The sequence below is a fragment of the Podarcis raffonei genome, chromosome 4, assembly GCF_027172205.1.
Source record: "Podarcis raffonei isolate rPodRaf1 chromosome 4, rPodRaf1.pri, whole genome shotgun sequence".
NCBI classification, from domain to species: domain Eukaryota; kingdom Metazoa; phylum Chordata; class Lepidosauria; order Squamata; family Lacertidae; genus Podarcis; species Podarcis raffonei.
The window spans coordinates 85,272,909-85,290,391 of NC_070605.1; the positions used below are offsets into that span (position 1 = coordinate 85,272,909).

The window sequence follows — 17,483 nt, forward strand, 5'->3', positions numbered from 1 at the left end:
CAAAACTTCAAGTCTTTAAATCGTGTCACGCAAACAGGCACTTTTGCTTCAGCCCTACAATGTCTCCTGCAGTGGAGGTGGCTCAGAATTTGTAAGAATTTGCCCCCCCCTGTAGTACTGGTTGAAAACGTAGCTATTGCAAAACCGCATGTCTCTAGATTTCTCATTTCTCTACAGATGGGGAATCAGCAGCCCTCCCAGAACTTGTTGGACCACATCTCGCACCAGTTCCATTCAGAGGGGTGATGGGACTTTTAGTCCACCAATATCTTGAAGGCCATAGATTAGCCACCTTTGCTCTTTATGAGGGGTGGCTAACCTTTTATGGCTCAGAGGAGAACTCACCCTTGGCTCAACTCCGGGGACAGCATACCAGCAGCTGGTCTGCCCCAAGGTGGGTACTGCCTCCTCATATTCTCCTATGCCTACGTACACACACACCACACACATACACACAGCCTTCTCAGCTGATCCACACAGATCAAATGAAAGCATTTTTTGCTCATCTCTCTACTCATCCAGTGATCAATCTGCTGGCTGGGGAGGTGGCAATTTGCCTGCCCATCAGGGTGCTGGGTTCCCCTTACCCCAGCACTATGTTTATTTGTTCCCCTTTTTGCTGCAGTTGCCAAATTCAGTGGGGTGTTAGGGGGCCATAAAATTATGTTTGAGGGCGCCCAACATCAGTATACAAAGAACACAAAGCGAGAGCAATGCACTGCAGCAATGCATAACGCCCTGCAGATGTTGAAGAAATCTTTATCTTCCCTTAGTATGGGCCATGCAGGCTGGGGCTGATGGGATTTGTAGTTCAACAACGTATGAGGAGAGGTACTGTGTTGTCTACGCCAAGCATGGAGGGAGGCAGACAGAATTAATGTGTTCATTGCAATTAGTCAGTAAGTGGCGCTGTGGGTAAAACCTCAGCGCCTAGGACTTGCCGACTGTCAGGTCGGCGGTTCGAATCCCCGCGGCGGGGTGCGCTCCCGTTGCTCGGTCCCAGCGCCTGCCAACCTAGCAGTTCGAAAGCACCCCCGGGTGCAAGTAGATAAATAGGGACTGCTTACTAGCGGGAAGGTAAACGGCGTTTCCGTGTGCTGCGCTGGCTCGCCAGATGCAGCTTGTCACGCTGGCCACGTGACCCGGAAGTGTCTTCAGACAGCGCTGGCCCCCGGCCTCTTAAGCGAGATGGGCGCGCAACCTCAGAGTCGGACACGACTGGCCCGTACGGGCAGGGGTACCTTTACCTTTACCTTAGAGGAACAGCAGTAACAGCCAGGGAATGGTTTATAACCAGCCACAGCTTATATTGCTATACTTTATTGCTATACTTTAAGAAACAGGAACATTTCCCATGTCTTTGGTTGGCTATCTGTATTCACTTACAGATTGCTTTGCTTTTGAGTCCAGTTTTGTTTTGTTTTAGAACACAGCTGAAATAGCTGGTTGATCTTACTGCTTACAGAGGAGGCTTGCTTTCTGGTGGCAATAAGGCTTCTTCCACTCACACTGTATTTTGACACTTTGGATGCAGAAATCAAACCCCAATGACTCTAAGGGCTCTTCTTCTGCATGAGGTATGCTGGGTTTTCCAGCAACGTGGCTCAAAGGCAGATCAATCAGTAACACAGCAAATCTAAAACCATGCATGTTTATAACACCCGCTCCCTGCAAAGTAAAACATCTGTGAGGCTTTAATCACTCAAAATGCCACACAATGAAGACAGCGCTTAATGTACTCAATTTCCCATCCCTAAGTTGGAGGAGCCCATTGTGGATTACTTCAGGGGTAAATATCCCTCCCTCCCTTCCTTCCTTCCTTCCTTCCTTCCTTCCTTCCTTCCTTCCTTTGTGTATTTAATGAATAGTCCAGTTTGGCAGACAGCCTGCAGCATTTTGAGTTTGACTAGAATTACTTTATCCATGTTATACATATTTCACTACCTGCTACACCAGAGACACAATGTTGTCTAGAAACAAGGACTCAAGTTTTTTATTACTTTTTCAGCAGTGCAACACAAATACATTTTGTGGCATGGAACAAATTTTTAAAAACTTATCGAATTTTCCATCCAGCTATTTCTGTTAGTGTTAGCCCAGTAATGAGGCAGAATGAAATCACTGTCTCAGGCAGTGGGTGGCAAATTGGCCCTTCCTCAGCCCCCTGCTCACCTCATTACTAGCTTTGCCCACCCATCTACTGAGGCAAGATAGATTGGGCGGCTGTAACATGCTCTCCATTAATATATTTCTGAAGACCCTCCAGAAACTCTTTGATTGTGGAAACTGAAGTTAGTATGGTTAATGGTGGTGCTCCATAGATACCTCAGCAGACCACAGACCACCGTTATTCTCTCAAAAACAGAGTAAGCAAATGTAACTCAACCTATCTTCAGATGTTTCCAAGCTGGCCGGGGCTGAGGGGTGTTGGAGTCCACCACAGGCCTCCAGACCTGCCTTAAATTCATTCCACCTGCACTTGACTTCAGCTGAACAAAAAATGGTTTGATTCCAATCACAGAATCATCACTTCCGCCCCAGGTGAGCGGATTCTCCTGATTCAGAACCGACAAATTCTGTAACTTGTGAAAACTCCTTGTTGTGATTCTAAAGATATCAAAGTGTGGGCAAGAAGCATGGAGTTGCCCTCCCTTCATTTTCCAGAGTGGTCACTTTGAATTAAAAGTAAACTTGCCATATTTCATCTGCTAACAACCTGAAGTCTCCGTCTGTACTTTTCTAAGGAGGAAAACCCTAGGAGGCTGAAAGTTGGCAGCCTCAAAAGCGTAGCCTGGGAGAACAAGCCAAATCCCAACACCCTGAAATTCACAAATTCTTCTCTGCTAACCAATTATGCCCAAGAACAAACATGCTCATGAGAACCTTTTTTCTTTTCTCGCATGTACATCATAACCGGAGTGACATAATTCTTAGATGCCTTTCTTTTGAGTTGCTCAACCGCCGCAACAAGCAAAGGAGCAAATTTCAAAATAAACCCTACTTTTCCTAGTGATGTTGACAATTTCAGTCAAGCATACCTTAATGAAATTAGAGATGCAGAAAATATTTTTTGACAAGAGTCTATGAACAAAACAGCCAGAAGTGACTCCAGTTCTGTGAGAAAAGCTCATGCCGAGTGAGTGCGAAAGAGAGAGAGAAACTGGGGAGAAATGTTGATAATTGGATGGTATGGTTTTGGCAGGAAGAGGCGTGCTTTATTAACCGTCCACACCAGAAACATAACTTTCCAACTATTAACAGTTTTTACTTGCCAAGAGAAAATTATCAGTTCTGATTAAAATATAGCTCCCTCTACCTACAATTAATGACTACACAGTCTTATATAAGCAAATGAGTATTCCTTCATATCTACACCTTAAAGCACAGCATGAAAGGGAAGTGCAGAGCAGCAAAGGGAAAAACCAAATGAAAACTTCTTAAAAATATCACTGGTGTGCTAGAAAGGATACCAAAACAAATAGGGGAAAATCTTATATAATTGAACCGTTTGTAAAGCTAACCAGACATATTTACACAGAAATCCATTGGTTTCCATGCCACATTGCCTATCATATTGCTCTCTTTATAAAGAAACAACATTTTTAGAGTCAATTCTAAGAAAAGGCTTAGTTTCACACCCTTTGCCTTTGATGATTTCTTGTTAGATGACACCAAAGTTGCAAAGGCAGTGTCCATATTTGTTTTGATAGCTTCAAATAAAAGGCAGAAGCTTAAGAAGTTGGTGTGGGGGAATAGAAAGCATATGAAAACGGCAAAAAATTAAATATCATAAATGGCAAAATTATATATCTAGACGTGGATAAATAAGTGTTTTGAGATACGTTTTAAACCCAACTGAGTGTACTCTGGCACATTTGATCTTCTGTGCTATTGTTTTATATTTTTGTCACGGTTTATGAGGTTGCTTTTGTGCTGGTGTTTCCACAGATGACGTGAACAGGGATATGAATAACTGATTTCAGTAAAAACATCCTTCCACATTTACTTGGGAGTAAGTTCATTTGGATTCAGTAAGGTATACTTCTGAGTAAACATGCCTATGAGTGGGGTGCACAACAGATGTCTTGGCTGTTACTGATCATTCAGTTATGGCTTTTGTCAATGAAAAATGCAATTTTGCATTGTCTTAAGCATTAGAACTTAAGAAGACCATAGAAAAGTCCTGCAGGATCAAACTAAAGGCCAGTAGCGATAAGACTTAACTGACCTCCTGGTGTGTGACCTCCTGGCTGTGGCTGCATCCCACTGACCGCTACTTCCAAAGGCCTGTCTATTCCAGCATTCAATGGCCAACCTATACGAAACTCACAAGCACAACATGAGAGCAACAGCTTTCCTGTTGTGCCCCAGTGAGTGCTATTAAGAGGCAATGCTTATTTATAATCTTGTCTTTATACATCCCCAGTTTTCTTCCATCATGAAATCCTCAGCAACTCGTTTGGTCACTTTTTGCAGCAGATCACTTCTCTGAGGCTCTTCTAAAGTCATGGCTGTGGCAAAAAGACTTTTTTCAAATACTGTATACCCTTTGCTGGTATCAATCAGAATTATACAGCTGTATTAGGTGGCAATGGATTATGAGTTGCAATTTAAAGCATTAACTAGAGTTAAAGCAATTTAAAGCATTAACTAGAGTTATTCAGCATATTCGTCACTTAGACAAATTACTGAACTTTAATTGGTTCTGGATTGTCCTCTTCAGGACTACTGATTACCATTACAGAAGTGATTGTTGCCTTCCGAAGTAACAGTTTTGGAATCCATTTTCTAACATTGCCATAATAATAATAATAATAATAATAATAATAATAATAATAATAATAATAATAATAATAATTCCTCGATCAATCCATTCTTGCCAAAATCTTTGCCACGTTCTCCCTGCCACATTCACAAAGGCTGAGATTACTGACTCCAAGCGTTGGAAAAATATCCCAAATTAAGAAATGAACCTGAGATTACAGAAGGCAGATTAAATGGGATTAAGATCTCAACTCCTATCTCTCTTTAAAATTCCTTTGCCAAGGAAGGGGATTCTGTGGGATAAATTACATGGCTTATTATGCAGCAAAAATCTTATTAAATACACTTCAGTACTGTGGCACAGGGCCTTAGAAACTTAACTGGCAAAGTGGTTAAGTGGGTGGAATGACTAAGATTAGCACAGACCCATTTTCCTCTTAATGAAGTGGAACCATATCCTCAGAACGAAATAATCCCCTTCAAGAGAACATTTTCTTTTAATTTGCAAATCTTACTGATTTTATTATATATACAGTTTAAAACTAGACAGGAGCTTAGAACCCAAGAATGTTCTTCCCAGCAAATGCCCCCATTCATTACCTTCAGAACTGAATGTCCCACACAATAAGCAGCCAAAAGGAAGAAATAGAATTATAATATAAAGACCACTTGGGAGGCGGGAGACAGAAGGAAAAAGCAAAAGTGGCTACGGGAAAAGTAAGTAGGAATTATGCATAGGTTACAAAGCCCTCCACCCAAATTTCTATAATTTGCACAAGTCTGCATCACCAGTGCTGTAGTGTGATCCTTGTTTTGCTAACACAGCTTGATTTACTAAAGCCTTTCTAGATAAGGCCCTCATGACTGGAATATCATTGAGCTTTTGGGTAATGGCAGAAGAAGAACTATGTCTTTTATCTGTTTTTGTGCTGGGTTATTCTTTAGATATGCTATGTGTGCATTTCACATTCTGTTTATCAGTTGCTCTTATCTCCACTGATGCAACCTTAAGGTAAAGAACATGATATGAATCCCAATAAAAATAAAGTAAAATAATACTAAGAGAAGATAGAATTTTCATGAGGTTCATTTTTCATTTTGAAAATCAAAAAGCAGTATTATATTGATAAATTCTTTTTTTTTTCCCCTTGCAAGATGCCTGTCTTCCATTTTGTATGTTGTGGTTCTGAAGTGAAACTACATTTCAGATTTGAAATCAATATATTTCCACTGTCAATTTTTTTTACCAACCTTTCCCATAGCTATTCAGGCTCTTATTTGGCTACTCATGAATTCCCAAGTGTTCTGTATGAGAGGACACACTATGGTATTTCTTGCTGTGTATCTGATGTTCAGTGCATGACTACTAAGTTTCCCAGGTAGCTTTGAATGGCTTGTTCCTCCTTGCCCTGAAGCTAACATTTCCCTTCCCTCCCTCTAGCCTACTTTTGTCAGTTTAGTTTCTTATATTAATATATTGCTTCAAACATCCAGAGGCACCCCAAAGCGATTTTACAATATTCAATATTCAGATACAAAATACACACGAAATTCAGTAAAATTGGGAATTGGAACAACCAGAATTAGAACTGTGGGTGTTGGTTGTAAATCTAAATTGAATTAATTCTTCACTCTCCTTGCCTTATAATATTTTAAAGAATATTTATTTATTTCAATAGTTTATACACCACTTAATAACTACCATATTTCTCTAAGCGGTGTACCATAAGGATACAGCTTACAACTTTTAAGTCAGTTAAAGTAAGATATAAAAAAAGAACTCACTGGAAGGGAAAGTGAGGCAGAGAGAAGAAAACGTCATCAACATCAGCAACTGATACCCAAGTGCCTAGCAATATTGGGTGCTTGAGAAACAATAATTTCTTGTTCCTGCTAGGTAGAAAAGGCAAGCTTGCTATGGTGGCAGCTTCTTGGCCAGGATCAGAGGGCAATGGAATGATGAGGAAACCCTCCAGAGCCTCGGTTGGTTATCAAAACCACTGACCACTACAGGCCCAAGGAAGCCTTCCTACATGCGGTGCTTCATTAAGAGGCTAATTTGTGAACCTGCCAAGAGAGATGTTCCCTATCTGTTTTCTAAGCTAATGTTTCTCCATTATTACTGGGAGGAATGAGTTATTTCCAAATGACAGCAAACCACTGACAGCCTGATAATGTCTACTAGGGACCTCAAGGGAGCATTTAGTAGCCGTGTCCCTCAAGCTAAATCACAAGATCTTAATAAAGGTTTGGGCATGTTCCTAAAAGGCGGCAAGTTTTCCCTGTAGGGAGATCAGATGCTCTTAACATCTCATAATTTTATGCCCTAAATTATTACACCATAGTAACCTCAGGAAGTTACACATTAATTGCAAAATTAGCGTTCAAGTTTTGCATGCTAATTAGCAGTAGCAGTCTATTTTCTTTATAGTCGGTATGTTATGGCCTGCCTTATCACAGACTCAGTATTCACTGCTATTTTTCCCCGGGTATTTCCAAGCTGTACATTTTTGCTATTTACCCGATTGTATGTCCTTTCCCCACAACTTTTGGGGAAAATAACTAAAAATGTCATAACCATTCATGGTTTTTTGTTCACATTAAAAAAAACCAACCCAGCCTATTAATCCATATAGACTCCCTAAATATTAAGCTAGCTGTCATTTTTATAATAATCTTGTTTCCAAGGATTTAAAAATCTCACTTGTTAGCCATAAAACAGATTTCTGCTAACAGCTATAAAATCTAATTTAAACCCTTCTGGCATTAGCTAAATAGCTGAAGCAAATTTCTATCTAGCTATGCTGAACATCTTGTTACTGCTGTAAATATATAAAATTCCCTTTGAAGTGATAAAGGTTCAGTAGGATAAGTGGGGTCTCTGGAGTCCAATCATTGTAACATCTCTGAAGCCTAACAAATGTTGTTTACATATTTCAAGGATTATGTTTCAATTTTAAATAAACAGATTAACCCATGTTTACATGCATTCATTTACCCTTTTATATTATAAAAATGTAAATTTAATTGAGCTGTATTTTCAGGATGTAACAAATGGTTTTACGTTTTCTTTCCCCTAGAGGAATGAACTGCATTAAGTCGGATGATCCAGTTAAAATAAGGGGCTTGCCAGATCCCATAATCAGCTCCTGGTCACAGGATTCATAAAGATCGCATCCTGCCAGATTGTCTAGCACATGCATGTTCCTCCCCAGCCCTGGAAACGCAGCCCAGTCCCCCAGGAAGAACAATGGGATTTCTGAATGGTCAATAGGACTGGATAGGACTCAAATCCCCAGTATGGCCGGGACATGCCAGGTCCTACCATTAAGCACAATGATGCAGCTGCCTCAGGCAGCAGATATTTTGGGGAAGCAGCAGCAAAATGTTGGGGGATAGTGTTGTGCACACCACATGGCCTGCCCTATATCCCCGTAAGTCAGACTACTGGTCTCATTGGAAGACACTGACCCATCATCAGATTCAGTTGCCAGTCTGGTCAGGTTTTGTACCTGGAACGGGACGAGGTGCCATCTCGACTTTCACCTCGGGCAGCAAAATGTCTTGAGTCAGCCTTGACTCTTAAGTAGGAGTAAGCTGCAGTAGCATTTCCTAACTTGGGAGGTGGCTGTCACTGTCATCGCCATAAAGTCTGCTTCATTTGTATGTTCCTGGCAAGTTGTGACAGAGGGTGCATGCTGGCCCCTGGCCAATGCTTGGTGTCCATTTGAGCATGCGAAGGGGTCTGCAGCTAGCCCTCTATATTTGGAGCCCAAAGGGTGCGCCATGCTTGATTTTTTGCATCAATTTTGTTCATCAAATAGACCCTCCAGGGCTCCTAACGTGGCCCAGTGTCAGCACGCAACAGCCTAGGCAGGTTGCCAGGGCCCCAGCAGCTCAGTAGGCCCCACTCCTGTGCAAAGACCTTTCCTGGATACATTCCCACTTTACCTCCCTATTCTAACCAGAGAAATGTTGGCATTATGGAGTTATGAGATCCCCGAGCCTTTAGAAGACATCTGACGGCAGCCCTGTATAGGGAAGTGTTTTTAAAAATGTTTAATATTTTATTATGCTTTTATTGGAAGCTGCCCAGACTGGCTGGGGCAACCCAGTCAGATGGTTGGGACATAAATTAAAAAAATATATAATTATTATGGAATAGGATGTCCCTACTTTCATTGGAGAAATGTTGGGGGTATGCATTTGATCCTCCAAATGGTCATTCAAAATTATGCTTGGAAAATACTTGTAAGTATAAACAGTTTTTCTAGCTAAGGCACCGGTGAGCACATAAGAATACTATTTTTATGTGAGTAAGTGCTGCTTTCTCTGATCTGAAGCTCCCAGTCTCCCTTTCCTTCATGATGGCTTCCAAAAAATAATCGTTGTTAGAGGACTAGCTTGATCAAAGCATTAAATAAATCAGAACTGTAGAGCACTTCTGTATATTAGAAAGTGCTACAGGAACCACAAATAATAATAGAAGTAGTGACAGTGACTCACACATACCTTCATTGGACCTTAGATTATGTGTTACAAAATAATTCAAACTGACTCAACAGTTCAAAGGAACTACACAGGTTAAAGCATAAAGGACCAGGGATTGCAAATCAGGAATCACCAGCTCATTCTCAGCACCACAAGAAACTACGGCGGGTTGCTAGAGGATGGCATCTCTACATTGCTGTTTTTCAGCAGATCCGCCATGGATGGCACAGAGGAATGCCAAAACCAGCTCTGGAAGCAGTGCCAAGTAACATTTGGAACCAATAGGGTTTCACCTGTTCTTATAAAGCTGCTGACTTTGGCCTGGATCCTCAATCTCTGCAACGGATTCTCGAGTCCAGACAAAGTTGATCGGCAGCATACCCCTGCCTCTTTATTCCAAACTAATGGCCCTTAGACTATTCCCAGTTAAAATAGCTGGAGGAGAATCCTCGTTATTTCCTGCTTCCACACTGCAGATGGAAAGCTACAACCGAGAAAGGGAAATTATAGAAGATCGCAATGTTAGTTCAGTTGTCAAAATCACTGGGAAACTTTGGACAGGCCACAGCCTCCAACTCCCAGAGCTCTGAAGACCAAGACCAACACGACATGACTACAGAATTCTTCCTGTTTGTGCCATAGCGGAAAGGCCAATGATATAGCGCTAAGAAACAGCAGGCAGGCAGATCTGGGTTGGCTAGCACTCCTGCTGAACCCAACATGTCACTTCAAAGATCTATCTAGGGAACTAACAGAACACAATTTTTAAGGGATATCCTAAACTCAAGTATTACATCTAGTTCAAAGGCAAGAGTTTTGTTGCGGCAGAAATCATTACAATTAACTGTTTTATTGATGGGTGTTTTGTGGCAACGCAAAAACAGTGTTAATATAAATTAGTATTAAAAGCAATGTAATACAGTGGGGATCTTGAGTAATTAATTACGTGACGGCATTATCACAAAGTATATCCAGCCTTCAAGAAGTCAAAAAATAGATCTTCATGCAGTCAACCCTCTTTTTAGGTGCAAACACAGAAAACAGTAGGGTTCTGCTTATCCTTTCACAAAGGGTGAAAAGTACTTTTCAAATTCCATGGCTAGGCTGGCCAATCTGTTTGCAATAAACAGGAAGACAGTTGAGTAATTTCTCCAAATAGCATTTGGAGACAAAAGAAATAGTTGGCAGCCTTCATAGATTTCCGAGATATAGCACTAACAGCAACATTGACAACAACAACTAGGACTAATGGAAGGCATGCATGAGTTTTGCCATCCTCATATGCAGAGAGTAAGATGGGCTAAAAATGATAGTGCTTGTTTAAACGGTATCTAGAGATGCTTGATAAGTGCATCCCCCCCCCCATCCCTGCATAAAACATTCTCTTGGACCAATGTACAGATTGGAACTTAGGTATCCAACTGATTTTGTACTTCTGCTGCAATGCATTTTTGGCAGATTTACCACATCAAACCATGTATTTTAAATATAAACTTTGAGTGGAAATGTATATCTCAATATAAATGGAGACTTTGCCTTCTTTTTTTCAAGTAGCTTAATGCAGACTCAGAAAGCACTGGAACGATATGTGCAAAAAATGCAAAAGCCAGAAATAGACAGATTAATCTAACCCTTGTAGGAACAGTAGTAAGCATACAGTATATAAAGAATGCATGATGAAAATATAGTTATATTTAACTGTGGATGTTATTTTAAATCATGGAGTTTAAAAAAAATAAATCTGTTACTAATACATATTTCTTATTAATAACAATAGTAGTAGTAACAAGGATGCAATTTAGACATTTTTAATTGTGCTGCTTTACATTACTTTTTATTTTAAAAATTGTTTCACTTCCCTTCAACCACTGGTCCATTGTCTGCACTGTTTGGCAGCAGTTCTCCAGATGTTCAGCTAGGTGTCTTTCCTAGGTCTATCTGGAAATGCCAGGAATTGAACGCAGGACCATTTGTATGAGAAGCATGTGTGCAAAGTTGTCCGGCATAATTGGTGGGCCCCCATTTATTGTGTAGGGTCACGAGCTACCTAGTCTATGTTTCAAAGGAAAGGTCTAAGCATTGCTCTAACACACGATAATATAAGAATGCTTTCCGTTTTATTTGTATAGCCATACAAAATTTTCTGTAAATTTGTACCAAGCCCTTTCCCCCTGCCACTGCATTCTTGAAATTATGTCCATTGTGTCTCAGTGAAAGTCAATTTGGATATTTCTGAAACTCCAGGGAAGTGCCAACTAAAAAAAAAAATGTAACAGAAAGAAGGTTTTTTGTTTTTAAAAAATAATCAACCCCCCCCCAATTTAACTCATTAAAAAAATTGCTGATATTCTGACCTTCTCAGAAACTCCCCAAATTATTTCAAGAGGAAGATGCTGAGTAAAACAATGGGAACAAAAAACCCACCAAACATTTATTGTCAGCATTACCAATCAGGAATGGCGGGCTTTCTGAGGCCATACAGGGATTAATAAGGTCATGAAAACACTTTACAACCTATGTGAAAACATATATTCAACAGAACTCTTCATGGATCAAAAAAAGCATTGCAGTGTTTGCCGATATAGTTCACGTTGCTGAGACTTCGATTCCCCAAATCGGATTGAAGAAATTTCCCCAAGCTGCTTTTAATAATAGCAAGAGACCTGGGAAAGTCCTGCTCCCATTCCAATTTTCTATATCGTTCGGAGCGATGTTACCACACCATGTGTCTGTGTAGGTTTAATCATTCTCTATCTTCTGCTCAGCTAGCTTTCTCCCCGTAGAAAGGTAGAATTAGCTGCTGCACTAATTTATAATAAATAAAACAAAGATCTTGTTGAAAAAAGAAAACCCCTCCAGTTAACAATGACTCTCGTTGTGAAGTGCTCGTTGAAATTCTCACTATGGGCCCAGAGAAATACCTGATGCATTGACAAATCCCAACCATTTGGCTTTGTTATAAACAGATTATCATCACATAATACAGGAAAACGGTCGGCTTTAATTGAGGTAGCCAGAGATTTACAAAGCCCACTGCAGCTTTTTTCTATTGATGCTGATAAAGCTCGGAATGAGCTTGCCTGCATTTTCTCTTACATATATCACAACTGACCCAGTTTATGATTTTATCTCATGCCTGCTATACGCATTCCCCTTCATGAGCCAGGGATAAGAAATGAGACATTGGAGGGCTCCACATTAAGATAGCGGGTGGTGTAAGGCAGAGATGGGGAGCCTTTGGACCTCCAGATGCTGCTGCATTCTAACTTCAATCAGCTTTACCCAACAAGGCCAATGGTCTGGGATAATAGTAGCTGCAGTCTCTGGAGGACATCAGGTTCTCCATCCTTGGTGTGGCTCTACTTACAGCCCCCGACTGGCTCTAGTAGGGCAGGGGTAGTCAACATGGTCCCTTGCAGATGTTGCTGGACAATTCCCATCATCCAGGACTATTGGCCCTGCTGGATGGGGCTGATGGAAGTGGTTGTTCAGCAACATCTAGAAGGCACCATATTGGCTTCCCCAGCGCTAGTGGTTTACCTGATTGTCAGTATCATGCACTGGGAGAACAGAGCCAGTTTTTCATTTCTGGAACAGAGGGTAATAGTCAGCTAGATTTTACTCAGAGTAGGCCTTTTGAAATGAATGGTCCTAACTTCCTCATGTGTATTAATTTCAATGGGACTACTATGAATAAAACCTACAAACAAGTAGAGGCTTTAAATCAGGGTTTCCCAAACTTGGGTCTTGTTTGGGACTGTTTTGGGACTACAATTCCCATCATCCTTGACCAGCGGTCCTGCCACCTAGGGTTGATGGGAGTTTAAATGGACAACAAGAACATAATGATTTTATTGAGATTTGGTACTCATTTATGTGCCTTTGACAAAATGTTCTTGCATTTTTTATGTGGGAGGCAAGTGGGAGGAGGGATATTACTTTGGTTTTTGCAATGATTGTTATTTATTGTCTTGTAATAAAAGAATAATAATAATAACTTGCAAGAGAAAGACAGCAAAGCACACTTAGCTGAATGCCACCCATTATCTGGAAGTAGCAAGCAAGCCCCAAGCGTCGGCCAAATTCTCCTGCTTGGTTGGGTTTCCTAACAGGTTGACAGGTGTGGTTCTAAAAAACTTGTCCTTGATTAGTCGGCTGCCATCTGTCCTTCCCTATATAGTGGTAACTCGGGTTAAGAACTTAATTCGTTCTGGGGGTCCGTTGTTAACCTGAAACTGTTCTTAACCTGAGGCACCACTTTAGCTAATGGGGGCTCCCACTGCCGCTGCACAATTTCTGTTCTCATCCTGAAGCAAAGTTCTTAACCTGAGGTACTATTTCTGGGTTAGCGGAGTCTGTAACCTGAAGCGTCTGTAACCCAAGGTACCACTGTAGACCACACACCTGATTGCACATATTATTATTAATTAAATTTGTATACAGCCCTTCATCTGAAGATCACAGTGTGGGTCAAACATAAAAATTCAAAAGGATGACACAAAATACATCATAAAACAGAAACAAACTAATAAGCCCCCTCCCACAAACATATTTAAAAGGTCATAGAATGTTTATCAACCAGAGGCCTGGTCATAGAGAAATGTTTTCGCCTGGCGCCTAAAGATATGTGATGAAAACGCCAGGCGAACCTCTCTAGGGAGAGCGTTCCACAAATGGCGAGTCACCTCAGAAAAGGCCTGTTCTGATGTTGTCACCCTCTGGAGGCACACAAAGAAGGGCCTCAGATGGTGATTGCAGGGTCTGGGTCAGTTCCTATGGGGAGATACACTCCCAGAGATAATAACTATTTAAAAGGTAATTTGCTTTATTAAATGTGATAACTCTGTACTTGGAGCTCGCTGGGCTCATCCGTCTCAGGACCATAATGCCACAGTGCTGAATTTTTACTCCCTAGGCCCAATGAGAAGCAACCAGCAATTCATTTAGCACCAAAGTAAGGACTCGGGCAGAAATATTGCCGTGTTGACCTTATCTAGGAGCTGTAAAGAATCCTTTCTGCTGCTTTAAAGGATTGAAGTGTTAACAATAGAAGACGATGCTGCCCTAGAAAGCATTCTAATAAGAGCAACAGTTTGATCCCTAAAGGAACGAACAATGAAGCCTCTATTCAATCCACTCTGGAAGAAGAAAGAAAGGATGACATACGGAAATGGACATACTCTGCAACAGGAGAAAAGACTATTTTCACTCGGGGAAAAAAGAGAGTTGGGAGAGAAATAAGCATACTAAAAATCCACTGCTCCACATATCTGGGTTTATATTTCTGCAGCAAAAGAAACCACCGATTCAAAATTAGCGTCTTAGCAGTATGATGGCTATTTAAAAACGCCGACAACAATTTGCTGCTATCCCAGTTGGTGCATGTGTCTTAGACAAACCCCAGGCTTGACTTTGCTGTCACTCCTCATGTGGGCATTCTCTGATAGTCTGAACCGGGGTCAAGATCACAAAAAAACACAAGAGAGGGGGTCATAATGAGCCTTTGCCTGCATTTAAGCATTCCTGAAGATCAGCAGCGATATGAGCACATGCCAATGTGCAACTGATCTGCGAGATCTGCACTGATACGCTCCTGTACAACAGCCTTCCAAGTACTGCTTGCAATTGGAAACAGAGCTGAGAGCACCAGGACATAAATTTGTGTGAAATGGCTTGATTTCTATGCACAGCTATATTGAGTGATAGAATAATCCCATGTAACATGATGGAGAATGTATTGCTTACCTTTCTATTTATAGCAACTCCATCTTCACAATCCAGCACAGCACAATCCACATCGACAGATGAGATTTTCCGTATCTTCCTCTCGTCGTCAGCTGGCACGTAGAGTACAGCCCTTCGGGGTATGTAGCTACGAGACGGTGTCAAGCGATAACCAAGCTTAGGAGCAGGAAAAGGCAGAAAAGGATTCCTCCTGCAAAAAAAAAGATGAGATCTCTATTAATCTCAGGCTGTACTTCTTAAACACTTTCAAGAAGTTCCACTGCCACTTTAATTATTGACAAGAACGGCTTACTTTGTTAACATCTGCATGCCGCCTTAACTCCAAGGGTAAGTAAAGGTAAAGGGACCCCTGTCCATTAGGTCCAGTCGTGGCCGACTCTGGGGTTGCGGCGCTCATCTCGCTTTATTGGCCAAGGGAGCCAGCGTACAGCTTCCGGGTCATGTGGCCAGCAGGACTAAGCTGCTTCTGGCGAACCAGAGCAGTGCACGGAAATGCCGTTTACCTTCCTGCCAGAGCAGTACCTATTTATCTACTTGCACTGGTGTGCTTTCGAACTGCTAGGTGGGCAGGAGCTGGGACCGAACAACGGGAACTCACCCCGTTGCGGGGATTCGAACCGCCGACCTTCTGATCGGCAAGTCCTAGGCTCTATAGTTTAACCCACAGCGCCACCAGCGTCCCTAACTCCAAGGGTATGGGTAGCCAAAAGGTAAATCCCAGGTGATGTGATGTAGATCAGCAAACATTTCTGACTCCCAGTTGATTAACCATGGGAACAACAAAATACACGCACTTCATATCACTTTGTTGAAATCAAGAAAGCGGGGTTGGAGGCGGGGATGACAATGAATAATTTGTGTGTGTGGAAGGACACTCAGTTCAGTTCTGGTAATCAAACAAAGTCCTGGATTCAGAATCGTATCACGCTAAGCAGAATCGTATCACGCTAAGCATACAGCACTTCTTCAAACAGCACATAGTTAAGTTATGGAAGTCGCCTACAGAGAATGCAGTGATGACCACCAACTTTGATGGCTAGTTTAAGAAAAATTGGAGTAGCTCTCATGAAGTTGATGTCACTGTGTCATGGAAGGCCCATAGCTCAGTGGCAGAGGGCCTGCCTTGCATACACAAGGTCCCTGGTTCAACTCTTGACACCTCCAGTTAAGGCCAGTGCTGGAGAACTGCTGCTAGCTCAGTGTAGGCAACACTGAGCTGGCAGGACCAATGCTCTGACTCAGTATAAGGCATTGTTCTTTGAGTTCAAGCTGATGACTAATTGAGACTGCACACACATCTGCCTGCAAGTAAGCATCACTGAATTATGATGGAGCTGACTTCCAGGAGGCATGCATAGGATTGACCTGTAAATGTGACAGCTAACACTGGCTAAGACATGTGATGCCACTGCTGCCCATCTGCCCATTTACAAAGCCCAGAGCAATATGGGTCCAGGATATCTCAAGGACCGCCTGAACTCTTATCATTCAGCTCAATCACTGAGATCCTCTGCAGGAGCACCTTTGGACGTTGCCTGAGTTGGTGAGGTTTGTTTGACAACGATGGGGAATGAGCCTTTAGTGTCATCAGCCCAGTCCTGTGGAACACCCTGCCAATAGAAATTCAGCAGGCATCTGCTGAAAACCTTTCTAGTCTGCCATGCCTCTGCAGGCAGTTAAGAATACATCCCCAACAATGGTCAACTGATGTTTGCTTTTAATTATTTTTACTTTTAACTTGGTTTTAACTGATTATGATTTTATTGTTTGGTTTTATCTTTATATTGTTGTAAACTGCTAGGTTTCTTTTATGATACAGCAGCATATAAACATTTTTGCAAACAAACAAACGAATGCCAACCATGACCTAGAGACACCATCACAGCAATTTGCAATCTTGTGATCTCCAACACTAAAGACAGAAAGCATTACAGGGCCACAGATGTGATCATTGGGCAAATTAAGGGGAATAGTTTTATTTTACCTATATCCCCACCCAAGTCTCGTCTCCTGAAGTTTCTCAGGATGATGGGTTTATACCCGGTCCCTAGGACACTGACTTGTTCTCCCCCCGACTCTCCATCTCTATAACCAGGGCTTTGCTGCTTTGGCAACTTCAAAATTCTGCACTTCAGTATTTCAGACTTTTTTGCTTAGAAGAACTGGGTTCTGCAACCTGTGGGAAGTGCTCAAATTAAGCATCTACTTGCTGGTTTTGAGTAACGCATTTTCATTCTGCAGATAAGTCATAGCCAAGGGAAGATGGTGCATCTTGTTCCAGGTTCCCTCTGACTGCCCCTGCCACTTTCAGAGATTCCCCAGGCATTGGCAATGACATGAAATTATAAAATGCCCCCATTTACGCAACTCTCTCGTATGAAAAAGAAGAAGAACATTTAAATGGTTTGTAACAAACACCAACAAGTCTTGGGCACACACGCAAGTGAGCCAACTAGAGAATCAGACTATTCAAAGCTGCAGAA

At 41.7% G+C, this 17,483-nt stretch overlaps 1 protein-coding gene across 4 annotated transcripts in view; it reads right to left on the minus strand.

Moving 5' to 3' along the window:
* CLYBL (citramalyl-CoA lyase) overlaps nt 1-17,483 on the minus strand; it is a 194,332-nt gene that overhangs the window by 67,153 nt on the left and 109,696 nt on the right. For 3 of the 4 annotated variants that reach the window (XM_053384530.1, XM_053384532.1, XM_053384529.1), the window contains exon 2: nt 15,001-15,190. In XM_053384530.1, the coding sequence (XP_053240505.1) occupies nt 15,001-15,190 (190 nt within the window). The remainder of the gene's footprint in view (nt 1-15,000; nt 15,191-17,483) is intronic. The other variant, XM_053384531.1, reaches the window with a different exon arrangement.